At 42.4% G+C, this 14,214-nt stretch overlaps 1 protein-coding gene across 18 annotated transcripts in view; it reads left to right on the top strand.

The window, feature by feature from the left end:
* Positions 1–3,777: 3,777 nt before the first annotated feature.
* The window catches only part of msi2b (musashi RNA-binding protein 2b), a 206,922-nt gene continuing 196,485 nt past the window's right edge, over positions 3,778–14,214 (top strand). For all 18 annotated transcript variants that reach the window (XM_078107409.1, XM_078107408.1, XM_078107399.1 and 15 more), the window contains exons 1-4: positions 3,778–4,023; positions 4,419–4,459; positions 4,856–4,937; positions 5,509–5,593. In XM_078107409.1, the coding sequence (XP_077963535.1) occupies positions 3,962–4,023; positions 4,419–4,459; positions 4,856–4,937; positions 5,509–5,593 (270 nt within the window). In that variant the 5' untranslated portion in view covers positions 3,778–3,961. The remainder of the gene's footprint in view (positions 4,024–4,418; positions 4,460–4,855; positions 4,938–5,508; positions 5,594–14,214) is intronic.

Raw genomic sequence — 14,214 nt, 5'->3', positions numbered from 1 at the left:
GAGCTTAATTAACTCATCTGCGTAGTTACAGAGGGCATAATGGGGGAGAGAAATCACTCATCACCAGAACATCCGTCCCCACTGATCTGACTTCAAACAGCTTCTCTGTGCGGTAACAATCGCACGCGGTCCCAGTGATCCTCACATATCACAATCAGTCGGCTACGTTCTTACACAACCACTCATTGGAAAGGTACAAATCCACAACGAGAGCAGAACATGGAATTCATTAAAGTCATCGGTTTATTAGCAAGTGTGTCCAAAATGTACCCGCACAAAAGGCTGAGCCATCCTAGGCGAGATGAGCGAGCTGGTCGGCTGCAGTTTGGTGGGTGGCTAATTCCTGAAATAGGACTGTCAATTATGCATGTCTCGGTCTGGCTCCTTCCCTTCAGTCTGAGAGGTGCTTTAGCTCATGCAGCAACGAAGAAGCAGGCGGAAGAGGACACTAGAGGGAGACAATTTGTGCACATCTGTAGCCTTCTCAAAAGCTTTTTCTTCTGGATTTTGAATTTCACTGTAATAGGCCCTCCAGAGGTCCACCGAGATCAATGTGAAATCATTCACAAAATTTAAGAGATCAAATTACCGACGTCTCAAGAGCGTTTGAATTATATTCCAAACAAATTCATGGAAGTGATAGAAGGTGTTTAGTCTGATCTGATCTTTTAGTGCTGGATTGATACATATCGGATTCCTTTGCATGCTGAAAACAGATGGGAAGCCTCTGTGAAAATCATGCAAATTGTGTAGCAAAATGACAAAATACTCAAAGACTTCAAGTTTCGCTATCATAAACACACATTCAAAGGTTAATATATCTTTGTGATTCACAAACAGATTATATGTAGGAATCAGTGTGGAACAAAAGGGGTTATACATAATCCACGAACAATTTCTCCAAGGTCAAGTGAGGATTCTGAGGGTGTAAAATGATTACTGCAACAGGAAACAGGATGCCTCTTCTGAAAACAACATCTCATAACACTGTCAGCGAGTCTATTGCTTCTCTCACTTTCTTTTCCCCCCACAGCTTTCACACACTATCAATTTGACTTCTCCATCTCCAAATCATCCAGTCTTCATGCAAAGGCTCGGATAGTTACGAGCTTCTTCGTCTTCTCCTTTTCTGTTTTGTTTTTTTTGCATGCTGAATTTCCTCTCTATTGAGATGCGGTTCATCTTTCAGCACTGAATGCAAGCCACAATTGCACTGATGCAACTGTGTGATTCCAGAAATCGTTGCATTGTCCTTGATTCTAAAGCGAAGGTTGAATTATTATTCAACACACAGATGAGTTCAAAGCATGCGGGATATAAAAGAAAAGGTGTCTATTTCTTCTTACTCGTCATCCCCTTCAATGATCAGAATGTCTTCAACAGCTGCCACCTTTATTAGAAACGCTTCTACGCTGCGGTGATGTTCAGTTTCAAGGAAATCTGTTTGTTCATACTTTGTAGAAGAAAAAAAAAGATACACGCCTTCTCTTTCCTCCTCATTTGATACTTAACGCTCAGCTGCTCTGAAAGCATCGCTGTCAGAGAGCCTAAGGTTGCTTAAAGAAGCATTAGCGTTTTGGGCACTTTCATCAGGCGGTGGTGGCTGCTCAGATTAAAGGAGAACACTGTTTTATTTAGAAATCTATACATTTTGCTCCTTCAATCGGTGTGAAAAGACGAGCTTGAACGTTTAACTAAAGTACTATCCAAAACACATGAAAGGTCTGTTGTTGAAATGCGATAGATCGGAAACAGAAAAGGGAGGTTTGCTTTGGTCCAAACCTGGTTCACAAGCCGTGATCGTATATTATAAAAACGTCACACCTGATGTTACCTTTCTGTCACGTTTGACTTTGCACTCTTCACGGAGCAACAACAGCAAAGAGAAAAGCATTGATAACAATGTTCAAAAGGCGGAATAATGCACAACCCCACTGTGGAACCGGAGACCCCAGTGTTTTTATTTGAGCATAAAACAAGTTGCTCTTCATGTGTTAAATCCACTGTATTTTTGCACACCTTGTGATCGTTTTAAAGCGTGTTGTTCTACAGAGCTCATATTCCTGCATCAATTTATAGCCTCCCTCATTCTTCTCTCTCTTTCTATCTCTGCTGCTGCATGAGTGGATGCAATTTTTTCTCCTTATCCACCGTCACGTTGGAGGCACATGCTGTAGGGTACCGTCACACATTTGACAACTTTTGAAACTTGCAACAGCAATATAATCTTAAATGTTTCACTAAATGACATGGAACAGAAAAATGGTGCGTAGAAGGTAAGTAAAGTGACAAATCTTCATTTTCTTTGAGACTCCGGAGCTACAAGGACTGGCCACCATTTGCCTCCATTAATTTGTTTCACAGATAAAGACAGTCACAACGTGGGGTGTCCCCAAACTAATGACAGAGTCCTAGCTGTTAAACTGTCAAAAGTCATGTTATTTGTGGTTTATCTTAGTCATTGTTTCAAAAACATGCTGCTTGGCTAGATAAGAAATCCCCTCTGGTAGTGCCCCGAACAGTCAGCACAGACGGGCCTGTTAAAAAAAGAAAACTGTGAATAATGAAACAGGATCACTAGTCACGTTTCACGCGGAGCTTGGGACGTTTTGTTGTAATTATTCTTGTGCCACGACAAATGGAAAGTGCATTTATAGAGAATGTATTGTCTTTTTGTCTATCGAGTTCTGTGAGCGGAAATGTGGCGCGGATGCAAGAAAATGTATAATGCATAATTTAAAGCATAATTTGTACATGAGATTTCCTTTTCTTGTATTCTATAGATAGCACTGTGTAAGAAAATGTGTACCGAAAACATATATTAACCCACCGTGAAATGTTGTGCACGTTTGTTTACACATTCCTTTCTTTGCCTTCCTCGTCTTCTTCCTCGGGGTCACCAGAGGGCAGAGGCAGATTATCTCAACATGCCAGCTCTGCCCCCTTGCAGCTCATTACAGGTAATCTACATTAAAAAATGGCTAATCAATCCACTGCATGTATAGATAACTGTATTGATGTCTGCTGGTTATTCTTTGTTGGCTTTCATAAAGGTTCACCTCAATGCCTAATGTGTGTTGGGCACCTTTTAACTCATTTCGAATTCTGATACTCTGCATATTCTGAGCTGTAACTTAAACATATTTAAATGTACATGTTGTTGTTTATATTAACATTATAACATTGCATTGTTGATGCTGTAGCATTGCATTGATCCTTTTTAGAGCTGAAAGGACCATTAAATGTACACCAAGATAAGATGGGTTAAATGACCTTAATAAAAATCATCTCCAATGTGAATATGCTGTGTCATCTGTGTGAATCACCATTTTAAAGTCATAAAGTGCAGAATTTCATTTCAAATATTTAATAATTGTAAAACCCTTGCAAGCCATATACAATCAGGATCGTTTCAATATTAACATGTATGAGGAATTAACCCATTATCTTCGCTTCTGTCTGAGGGACGATATTGCGCGTCGGAGGAATAACAAGTTATTAAATTAGTACAAAGTAATCTTTGTAAAGGCTCACCTGTCGGCGGGATTATAATAAGCAAACATCGCTAATTAAGAGGACCCTTTCTTGGACAGAGCTTTTTTTAATTTATTTTTTTATTTAAATGCTATGTGTCCATTGATTTAGAAGAGCATTAAGCCACTTTCACCTCCAGTGGCTTAGTGCTTAATTAAATGACAAATCGGAGGATTGGTTTGCAGATTGCCTGAATTGACGTCAATTGGATTGGTTAGGTGACAGAGGCAGGCTCCGCCCCCTGTGGGCCAAGGTAGCGCGTGCTGAGAGAGGGAGGGAGGGAGCAGGGGGCTGAGCTGATCCCACGTGTGACGCTTTCATTCCCGGCTCAGTAATATTCTCATAGCGGGGCTTTGCATATCTCCTGCCCGTATCTGTGTGTGTCTGTCACTGTTACTGTAGTCCCAGCCTATAGTTTGAAATAGATATGGAAGCAGACGGGAGTCAAGCCACATCCGGAAGCCTAAATGATTCACAACATGACCCGGGGTAAGAATCTTTCCAAACGTATTCTACGGTCCGTTTTTTTTTTTTTGTTTGTTTTGTTTTGTTGCTTTTTTTTTCTTTCTTTCTTTCACGTTACAACATCTTAAGCGAGGACTTCGACTGCCGTGCTGGATTCGTCCCCCCACAGTACGCACTTAAACCGTGCACGGGTCCGTTTCCACGTTCAGTTGAAAGCCCCCCCTTCAGCTTTTGTAGCGAGAGTGTCCCCCCCCCCCCTTTTATGTAGCGAGACTATATCTATATTTATACATTTGCTAAGCGCCAGCGCGTTTCCACAGTCTCGCTTTTATCCCTTAAGGTCGCTTTTAGAAGTAGTTAGTCGTCAAAATGGCCGAACTGACATCTGGACTCACTTCTGTTGTGTTTTCCCCTTACAGTAAAATGTTTATCGGTGGCCTCAGCTGGCAAACCTCACCAGGTGAGACACTGTTGTTCTCTGTTCCGCCGTGTCCCGGTATTCCGTGTTGTTTTGTCGCTGTGACTGAGTGCTCGTTTGTGGCCGCGGCGGCGGCGGCGGGTGTAATGTGCGAATGTGCACCGTGCAGCAGTGTACTGTACGGGATATCTCACTAGTGTGTGTGTGTGCGTGTGTGTGTGTGCGCACCATGTTATTCTTGATCTCCGTCCACATGAAGTCCTCTATTCGACCCCTATGCGCATCGCGGGGTTTTTCTTTTTAAATGTTGTATTACTGTGTGTGTGTGTGTTCTTGTTTGAAATGCAGTGACAACAGCATAGCCATATGTTTCTGTCAAATAACACCCCCCCCCCCTCTCTCCCCTTCCCCGACATGTTTTTTGTTCTCTATCCACAGACAGCCTTAGAGACTATTTTAGTAAATTCGGAGAAATAAGAGAATGTATGGTGATGAGAGACCCCACGACAAAACGCTCAAGGTAAAAACGCCGGGCTTTTCCTCCTACTTTTCCCCTCCCCGGTGCATGTGACGGTATCGCTCACTTTGCCCGTGTTAATCCGCCGTGCATGTGTTGTGTCCGTGTGTGTGTGTGCGTGCGCGCGCGCGTATGTGTGTGTCGCTGTGTCCGCGCCTGCGTGTGGTTTCCCAGCGAGCCAGATAAGCTTAAACGCTCACTGCTGTAAAGCTGCAGCCGCCTGCAATTTGACATTGACTTTGTGACTGCACCGCAATGTTGGTGTGCCGTCGTCTCCCGTCGTAACGACCCGCCGCGCGCTCCGTCTCTGTTCCGGATCGGCCACAGGACGGACCGGCACGCTCTCCTTTTTGGTTGTTATTTAATTTTTTTATTATTATATATATTTTGTACATGTTTGCTCGGAAAATATCTTAAGGATAATAAGGTCACGTGAAAAAGCATGCACAGTGTTGTCTCTGCCGTGGTTTTAGTATTTGCACGTGAACTAACATGTATTGCAGAAACATATTTTGCAGCGTGTGCATTTCTGACGTTCTCCTTCTGTGTCTTTTTTTTTTTTTTTTTTTTGCAGAGGATTTGGGTTCGTAACGTTTACAGACGCCGCCAGTGTAGATAAAGTCTTAGCTCAACAACACCACGAATTAGACTCAAAGACGGTGAGTTAATGCCATCCACACACCCACATAAGTGTTTATTCCTCCCCGCCACAACGGTGTGACTTTTCACTGCCCGCCAGGCCTTGTGCTCGAACACCTTCTAAGTTAAACAGACTGCGTGGATCAAGGTCGCGCATACGGGCTAAATGCGTGATGGTCCCTTCAACACTGAGCGTAGCAATAAAAAAAAATAAAAATAAAATAAACACACAACTCCAGGGTGAATACTATTTGTGTTCACTTTCACTTCTCTGGCTGAATGGCGCTGACATGCATCTCCACCCTCCCCTCCCCACCAGCCGCGACACAGCCACATGTGCAGCGTGCGCACATCTCACACGTCTCATGTTCCAGTGAAGGGCACGCTGTCTCAGGCCGCCCCCGCTTCTGTTTTGACCCCCGCAGATATCGCGTCGTATCGCGCCAGATGCACTGATACTGTATGTGCGGGACACAGCACTTAGAAGTCCTGCCCCCCCCCCACGTTGAAGAGCTAAACTAAAGCAGAATAAAACAACTCCCTAAACGGCAAGCATGTTATGCTGCCAACAGTTACCGTGATAAAAAATTTTTTGGTTATAGATATGTGTATATATATTTAGCAGTTTATTATCAATCCATTACTAATATAAATGTGTTTAGCTTAGTAAGTAATATTTTAATTTATTTGAAAAGATGAGCTAATGGATCCACAGACGCACACACACACACACACCCATGGAGAACTCCAACTATTGTGGATTCTACTGGCCCTTTTGAAATTTGTTAGTAGATGAATAATTAAGGACGCTAGTCATTTTCCTCTTTTCTTTTGAGAGATGTCTGCACTGATGGATTAGACAGGGTTCAGCTGAGATTGTATTCGTCAGGGATTTCTGCTCGGCATGGCGCTGATATCCAGATATGCCAGCATAGTTTGGGAAATGGAATCATTGCTGTGCTACCTCGGCTGAAGGCAACCATAGACGGAGGAGTATTTGTTTCCCCAGTATTTTCAAAAGAGAAGAAGGATTCGCACTTCAGGGCACTGAAATCTGTGTAGGACATAGCAAGTCATTTAAAGATCTGTTGTCCATTTCAATCGACATTTTTGAGCTCAAGTGTGATTGGTAAAGAGATAAAACGGCTTTTAGTTGGAAGGTGGATCTTATTTTAATTTGCCAGTAATTTGTCTCCTCTTGTTTTATTATTGTTGGGGAGCTTTGAGTGTTTCGGCCAATTTTACAACGGCTCAGTAATGGAGGCTTTACTTAACCAAATGGACTTTTGCGAGTATTATTTCTACTAGTTTTAAAAATGAGTTATTTACAATAAGACACACACACATGTCCAAATACATTTAGGGGCACAAAGTGTTATATACTGTGTGCAGTGGGCCCTGTGTTGTGAACAGAGGAGACAAGGCTGGCGGTAAAAGCACCAATACACACGCTGACAACAACAACAACAACAACAAGCAGCGCGTAGAAGCAGGTTATGACACAGACATAATTTGATGCAGAATGTGGAGCAGTTTGGTAACTTGAAAGTTGAGGTTTAAATGAACTTGCCTTTATGAACTGTGTTGCACATACAAATATACTCGCACCTGGGAGTTGTTCCTGCAGCTGGTGCGATGCCTCATTCGAAGGCGCTTTAAGCGAAGTAAACCGTAAGTTATTTGATAAGGATCTTGGTTGAACTAAACTTGACGACCTCATGCTCATTCCGAAGTATCAACTCGCGGCTACTTCTGTGCTGCAACTGGATTATTGATTGCAAAATACTTTTCTTTCTTAGATAAAGGACATTCTTTCTGTTAAAGTTATTCAACTTTTTTTCAGCAGCTTCTACAAATTATCCTTGTGAAAATGTCCAATATTCTCGGTTTGCATTTTAATGTGTTTACATGCCGGAGTGAAAATCCAGGTTTCTGAAGCACGTTTAGTGGAATGCGTCATTCGTCATGTGTAATGACCATTGTTTGGGCCCAACCCTCTTGTGTTCTATCCAGAGAGAGATACAGAAGCTTTCAAAGCTACAGATGCGTACATAAACACTGTATTGTAGCCTGTAGGTCATTTTTGGCAGAGTTATGTCACACTCTTCAGATCTGACAGGGCTTCACCCTGAGAAGGGAGCGCTGACATTTTAAGGTCTGACATCTAATCATCATTTCTCTCTGAATTGTGGCCTTACTGCTCAGGAACGGCAAAGTTCTCTACACTTGTTGCACATCTGTCCTTATCGAATGGGCAAGTCACTCGAGGCTTGTTGCGTAACCTTTCCCATTTCATAATATTTATCATTACTTCTGTCAGGTAGTATCTTTCCTAGAAGAATCTGTATGTTGTAGAAGTGGATTTTCATTCCAAACCGGTTGAGGGTATTTTTAGGGGCTTTCTTTTTTTGGGGGGGGGATATTTTATTAGATAAGAAACAGTGTAGCTCAGACAGGAAATGAAGGGCGAGAGCGGCCCGGCCAGAGTAGATTTAGGGGGGTTATTTACGAGGTCAGCGTCAAAGGAAGCCTCCAAAATAAATTGTTTTTAACCACAATTAACATCATCATTAAGGATGTTTGCCTTTACACAGTCTATATTTTAAAATATGTGGAGCCAAGTAAGATTTCTTTTGTTTTGTGTATGATTTATTTGCTCTGTGGCCGCAGATATAAAACATATTGACGATACTAATAGTCCTGTAATAACAACCACTGGCTTCATCAAAACAAACCACGTAGTGAACCTTTTATTTTTTCTGTTTTTTTCTTGCTTGACATTTTTATAATCGGATCAGTGTTTGACAGTCTAATTGAAATATCAAAGATCCTGGCTCAAATGCATGCAGAAATTGATATTTCCTGGCTCCTAATGTGCCGTTGTTTCTCCGTCGGGGAGCAATAGAAGATTACAGCTGTCTGAGCTCTTCTCCTCACTATTAGTCACTGTGCCGTTGTCTATCTCACCACGCGCACTATCAAGATGGCATTGCATTAAGATGTATTGCAACTCTTTTTCCAAAGTTGCTCGGCACGAATCAAATGAACGGGTCCGGCAAATGCGGCCGGTTCTCGATGTGCTGGCAGATGTCTGTTCGATACCAGCCTCCCACTTTCGCGGGGCTCGAGCAAATCCTTCCTGTGTTTTTTCGTCCTTGGTAACCTTGAAGGACGCGAGTGCCCGGAGGTGCTGCAACTGTGAACAAGTTGAGTCATTGTGTTCGCTCAAGGACAAGTGGAAATCATACCTAATTTACATTTTTGTTTCCTTTTTGTTTGTTCACCTCATTTTATTTATTTTTTTTTTTTTTTCAAATCTGGCCGGATACTCGAATGGAAATAACGGGGCTTTCTGATTAGCACAAACTGAAAAATAGTCATGATTGTTAAGTAATTACATCGATGCCTCACAAAGAATTATGGTATGGAATGTCACTGTCCCCCGACTTTTCCTGGCGGTTGGGAATGAAAGATCTGTCGAACTATGGAATCAACAAAACCTTCACAATAACGCCGGGATGTTAAATTACAAGCCCACAGTCAAAGCCCTCTTATGCTTTATTAGTATTTATTTATTTTTCGTCTTTTTCAAGCATGCGCTGAGCCCTTTCGTCCGGTTATGAAAACACTCCGATTAAGATGAATTTGAATGAGACATATGGGGAAGCACAGCCTGGGGCTTCAAAACACACATGCTGGTAATTCAGAACATATACACCATTTTTCATGATTCTTTTGTTGAGTTTAGAAATATGCAACTCGCAGCATCTGTTACTGAAGATATTTCAAGGCAGGTCGGTACGCAGAACACAATTTGGCATTTGGGAAGTAACAATTGAGAGCTCAAAAACGCAGTTGATAGACTCCAGGTTGGCTTCTCTTGTTTTATTTAAAGCGAGTATAATGAAAGACAGCTAATATTCATCATTGGTCGAAATGCAGAATTCATCTTGACCGTGTAACGTCGTTCATTTTATTTTTAACAACAGAGATACGGTTTGAATCTTAACCGAATTGCAAAGTTTCCACCCCACAAACATCTACATTTTCTTTTAAGAATAAGATATGCTATGTTTGCCTTTACTGAATGAAGCGGTCAAGGTGTCACTGTCAAAAAAGCATGCATAAATCGCTGTTTTGGTCGCATCTAAATCATACCAGGGAGGATTTTGGAAGTCAAGTCAGCGAGCTAAACTCGCCCGTGTTTAAGTATAGCAGGTGCTCCGTCTTCTGCAGTTAATTATGGCTGAAGGCGTTATTAGTTCACGCTGTATCTGTCTCTTGTCGGTATGCACAGAACATCAGATGTTTGTTAAGGCGGTAATGTAGCATCTTGTGTAACACGGCTGAATCTGGATCACACTCATAATTGTGTTGCATATTTTCTTTAGTAAAATGAAGGAGAAAAAAAAAAGAATGTCCTCGTTGAGCGCGAGCATCGGCAACGTTCTCATTATTGGTTCGACGAGCATAACAAAATGCCTTTTCGTGGCGTTGTCCCACCGCAATAAAAGAGGAATCGCTAAGATTGATAGCACAGATATGAATTTTATGTTTTAATTTCTTGTCTATTTGGTATCGTGCAGACACACCTGTGCACCCCCTCTTAAGTTAAGGGGGGAAAAGCTGCAATCTTTTGATAAGCCTTTTTTTCCTCAAGCTTAAACACCACGCCATCATGCTACAGTAGATATGTCGTATGCGAGAGGAGCACAGTTTACCCAGGAGCCACATTAATATGTGAAATCCTTTTCAGAAGATGTCAACCTAAGATATACACTGTTATTCAGCCCTGATCTCCCACAGTTGTGGCCCACAGAGGCCCGCTAGAGAAAGGTTCTGCAAGATAAAAGATGGAGAGGGGATTCCTCCGTTGTCTCTTCTCATTTATTATTCCGGCATATCGGGTTGTGTGATGTTGTGAGGAAAATCTGTGTGAGATCGGTTCTCGTCGCATACGAAAGGCCCACCGGTACTGTTGATTTAAAAACGGTCCCGTTGGAATGATGTGCAGCCACTTCACTAGTAGAGCATCTTTAGCGTGTTTTCAGTCACGCTCTCGTGCCCCGCTTGAACTCAACCGTGCAAACTCAGATGGGAGATACCCACGTTGTAAAAGGCAAATGTAGCGTAATTGCAGAGGCCCTTGAAAATGACATCAATTTAGAGGCTGTCAGTCACTTGTACATAAGAGGTACGGCTACCATTAGCTGGTACTGCTACCATTAGATGGTTGGGGTTAACCCAGGAGAGGAGTTGTGTCTGTTTGGGAGGTTTTTGATTCTAAAAATCTGACAAGTTAGACAACCATTTATTGCAAAGTTGGTCGAGCCACTGGTATTGCCTCTTGTGGAAAAACTAGCAGCCACAACAGCTAACACGCTAACCTGCTAACGAGCTAACCTGCTAACAAGCTAACTCGCCAGCCAGTTGCGCGCTACGGCCAGAATCCTTCAAAATACTGTGATAAGAGTTTTCTGGCCATACCGCCCAGCCAAAATAGGAATATAAATTCTGACTTCCGACAACAAGGGACAAGCTGGTCCAAGTCAGTCCAAGTGAAGTTTTATTACTGTGCTCCTTAATGAATGAGTAGCGAACAATACACAGAAGGCGAATTTCAGGTGTCTACCTGCTTGATAGCGTCGGTTTCCCTCGTTTGAGCAGCTAATCTGGCAACCAATAAAAGGTAATGTTCAAAGGTGGAGCACATCCGTATGCACAGCAGATTTTTCCTTCCGCCCCAGGTCAGGTTTCTACGTATCTAGTATTCGCTGTTTAGTTTGCATGTGCTGCTTGTGGGGTTTCCATGATAGACATTTCCTCGAGGCGGATTAATAAAGTACTTTAACTGCTCCTAAATGATAACATAAAGCTACAGCTGGATGGGGGAGGTCTGTGTCTCTACACCGGTGTTCTGTGTCTTCAATATATCTGTTTTTAATGTGGATTTTGGTACATATGTTCCCTAAAAATGGGCTCCTCTACTTTTACATCATCCTTGTAAATCGTTCCCAGAATCCACCCAAACAAACCAGAGTATGTCTAAACTTGTTGCGTTCGGCTGATGAAGGGAAAATTAGAGTTAAAGCATTGGCGAATTAAGGACAAAAGTGTTTCCCACCCCCCTTCTCCCCCACAAACCCATTAAGAAAAGTACTTTTACAAGGGAACAAAATGGAACACAACATGCAAGGTAAATCACTAATGGCACATTTCCTTTTGTGCCATGCGTGTTTCCCTTCATTATGTATCGATGGATAAAAAAACGCATTCTCCACGTGGAATTACTGAAACGAGTGAACTAGCCAGGTCAGGTTGACTGATGCCAAACCTGACGAGATGTGTGTTGCATAACCACACGTCCAGTTCAAACGTACAGCTGTCCCGTGCAAAGGGTGGTGCGTACTGGAACGGTTGGCCTCAAGTATGGAGGTACTTTCTGCTTAAAACCAACAACAAGAAAACCCCTTTGCACATGAATATGTAAACCAAGGGGAAACAATTCCTTCCTCTCCCCTCCTCGTGTTCACATTTCTCAAAGGAGTCATTCATCATAAGTTGTGACCTAAAAAGGTACTGCCACAGGATGTCTCACAAGGATTGTTTTTTGTAAGTCCTGTTTGCCTAATTTGGTGGCATTGCTCCATGTGCGATTTAAACAAATCTGCTGTAGCCTCATTTTGAAAACAATTCTGTGCATATAATTGGCCCCTTTTTGATCATTCTAATGTTTCAACGGGAAACTATGAGACCCCCATCGCCGCTGTGTTTGAGAGCTTTCTTGTGCTCCGAGAAGCAGGAAGCTTTGCCATGAATAGAAAAATCTCAGCGGGACTGAAAAGCGATTAGTTTGTGTATTATGTTGAAATGAGGCTTGATGTGTTTTTGTATATAGGCTTAAAAAGTAAGATGCATGTAAGTACACAGGACTTTTGAATTCTGAGCTGAATGTGTTGTCTTTGCTCCAATAGGACACCCCAAATAATTGACTTTGAATTTGTAATTCATGGGGCTAAGTGCTAAAACAAATCTTTCAATGAAATTCCAAGCAGGGTTGCCGTACCCAGGTGTTATTAAATTCATCTCTCATTTTCACTCGATTCGGAGTGATCGCCGTTATAACTGAGATTGACGGGAAAAGATGACAATGGCATCGCACATCATGCGTTCCCTTCAAATGCATTAACACGTAGTCGGCCTCGTTGGCTTAATTGATCTGTGCAGATGGTGCCTTTTTGTGCTTGTGTTCCTTAATTCACTTTCTCTCTATTGTCTCCCGCAGCAGGAAGAGACGTCTTTTTCTTAAATGTATCCATCTGTGCTGAAGTAGTGGCTTTTATGAAAGCATACAATTGCTGCACTAAACTCTGGATATTTCAGCACGACACGTGGCAAAATATGGCACAACATGAAAGCGATTTTCCAGGAGTAATATTACGCCAAAAAGCAAATCTTTTCCCGTTTACAATTCCTTTGGTAACCAGGCCAGCACAATTTAGGGTGACATGGCTGTCTAAGATAGTCTCTCTGTGCAAGGTTGATGAGCCCCCTCCCCACGTACCTTCCTACAAGTGAAATTAATGAGGAAAATGTAGCTAATGAGGTAACGAGCACAAGATGGAGAAACAGGCTGATCTGACGCATCCTCCTACTTATTTGGCAATATCTGGAGGCGTCAGTGGCCTCAGACTCTCATTTTCTCCCTGTCATATTCAATCAGCGAGTCCTACCTAAAATAAAGGCCACTGTGGTGCGGCCGTGACCAGCAGAATGGGGACACAACGGTTCAGTCCCGAAAAGAGATGGCAGAATCTGGGCTTTGGGTTCCTGCCGAGTACAGATCCGATACCGGTGTTAACCGTCTGTACGCCTAACCGAGAGGAAGTGACTGGGATCATGCGTTTATGTGAGGCACCATCAGGCCTGACGCAAACATTCTTTCTTTCTAGTGTGGATTTAAAACACAACAATAGTGTAAAAAAAAAAAAACGTTGCTTCTATCAACGTCGCCTGGAGAAGATTTGAAATTTTAAGATTTTGAAACCTCTCTCCATTTCGGTACATGTGAGCAGTCTTAGGCCCTCCTCCAAATGCTCTCATTGGTCGAGGCGCGTGACGACGTCCCTCCCAAGCCGAACCTGATCAATAGCCCCTCCTCTTTTAAGCCTTTGTTTGTCTGTGTTCTTAGAGATGGTGAGCAATTGACATTCAACACAATAGTCAATGCATACAAATATTATTTACACACGGTGTCAGTGGGTGCAAATTAATTTAATAATGATTCACTAGAATTACTGTTGCTACCCATAACCATGGCAGCATTACCTTGGTAAAACCTGGATTTGGGGGGGGATCAGATTTGACGAAATTCAGGTGTGCTGTGGCGAAGCCTTTTGTGTGACACATATTACCTTCCTATGTGCTTATTGCCACTTTGTTGGGCTATTCATGTGCACTTCATTTAGAACTGGAATAATTTTGACAGCTCTTGAATGCAGCTTTCTTGTCAAAAAAGGGTTCTTAAATTCAGGAGCGGCCTGTCTTGTCGCCACAGGCTGATTATGCAGCCCTGTAAATCTTAATGGCTCGGATATATTAACGTTGTCCGCACAAAATATCACACTTTAAAAAAAATTAG

The sequence above is a fragment of the Gasterosteus aculeatus genome, chromosome 7, assembly GCF_964276395.1.
Source record: "Gasterosteus aculeatus chromosome 7, fGasAcu3.hap1.1, whole genome shotgun sequence".
Lineage (NCBI taxonomy): Eukaryota > Metazoa > Chordata > Actinopteri > Perciformes > Gasterosteidae > Gasterosteus > Gasterosteus aculeatus.
This window is presented reverse-complemented; position numbering and strand designations above follow the sequence as displayed.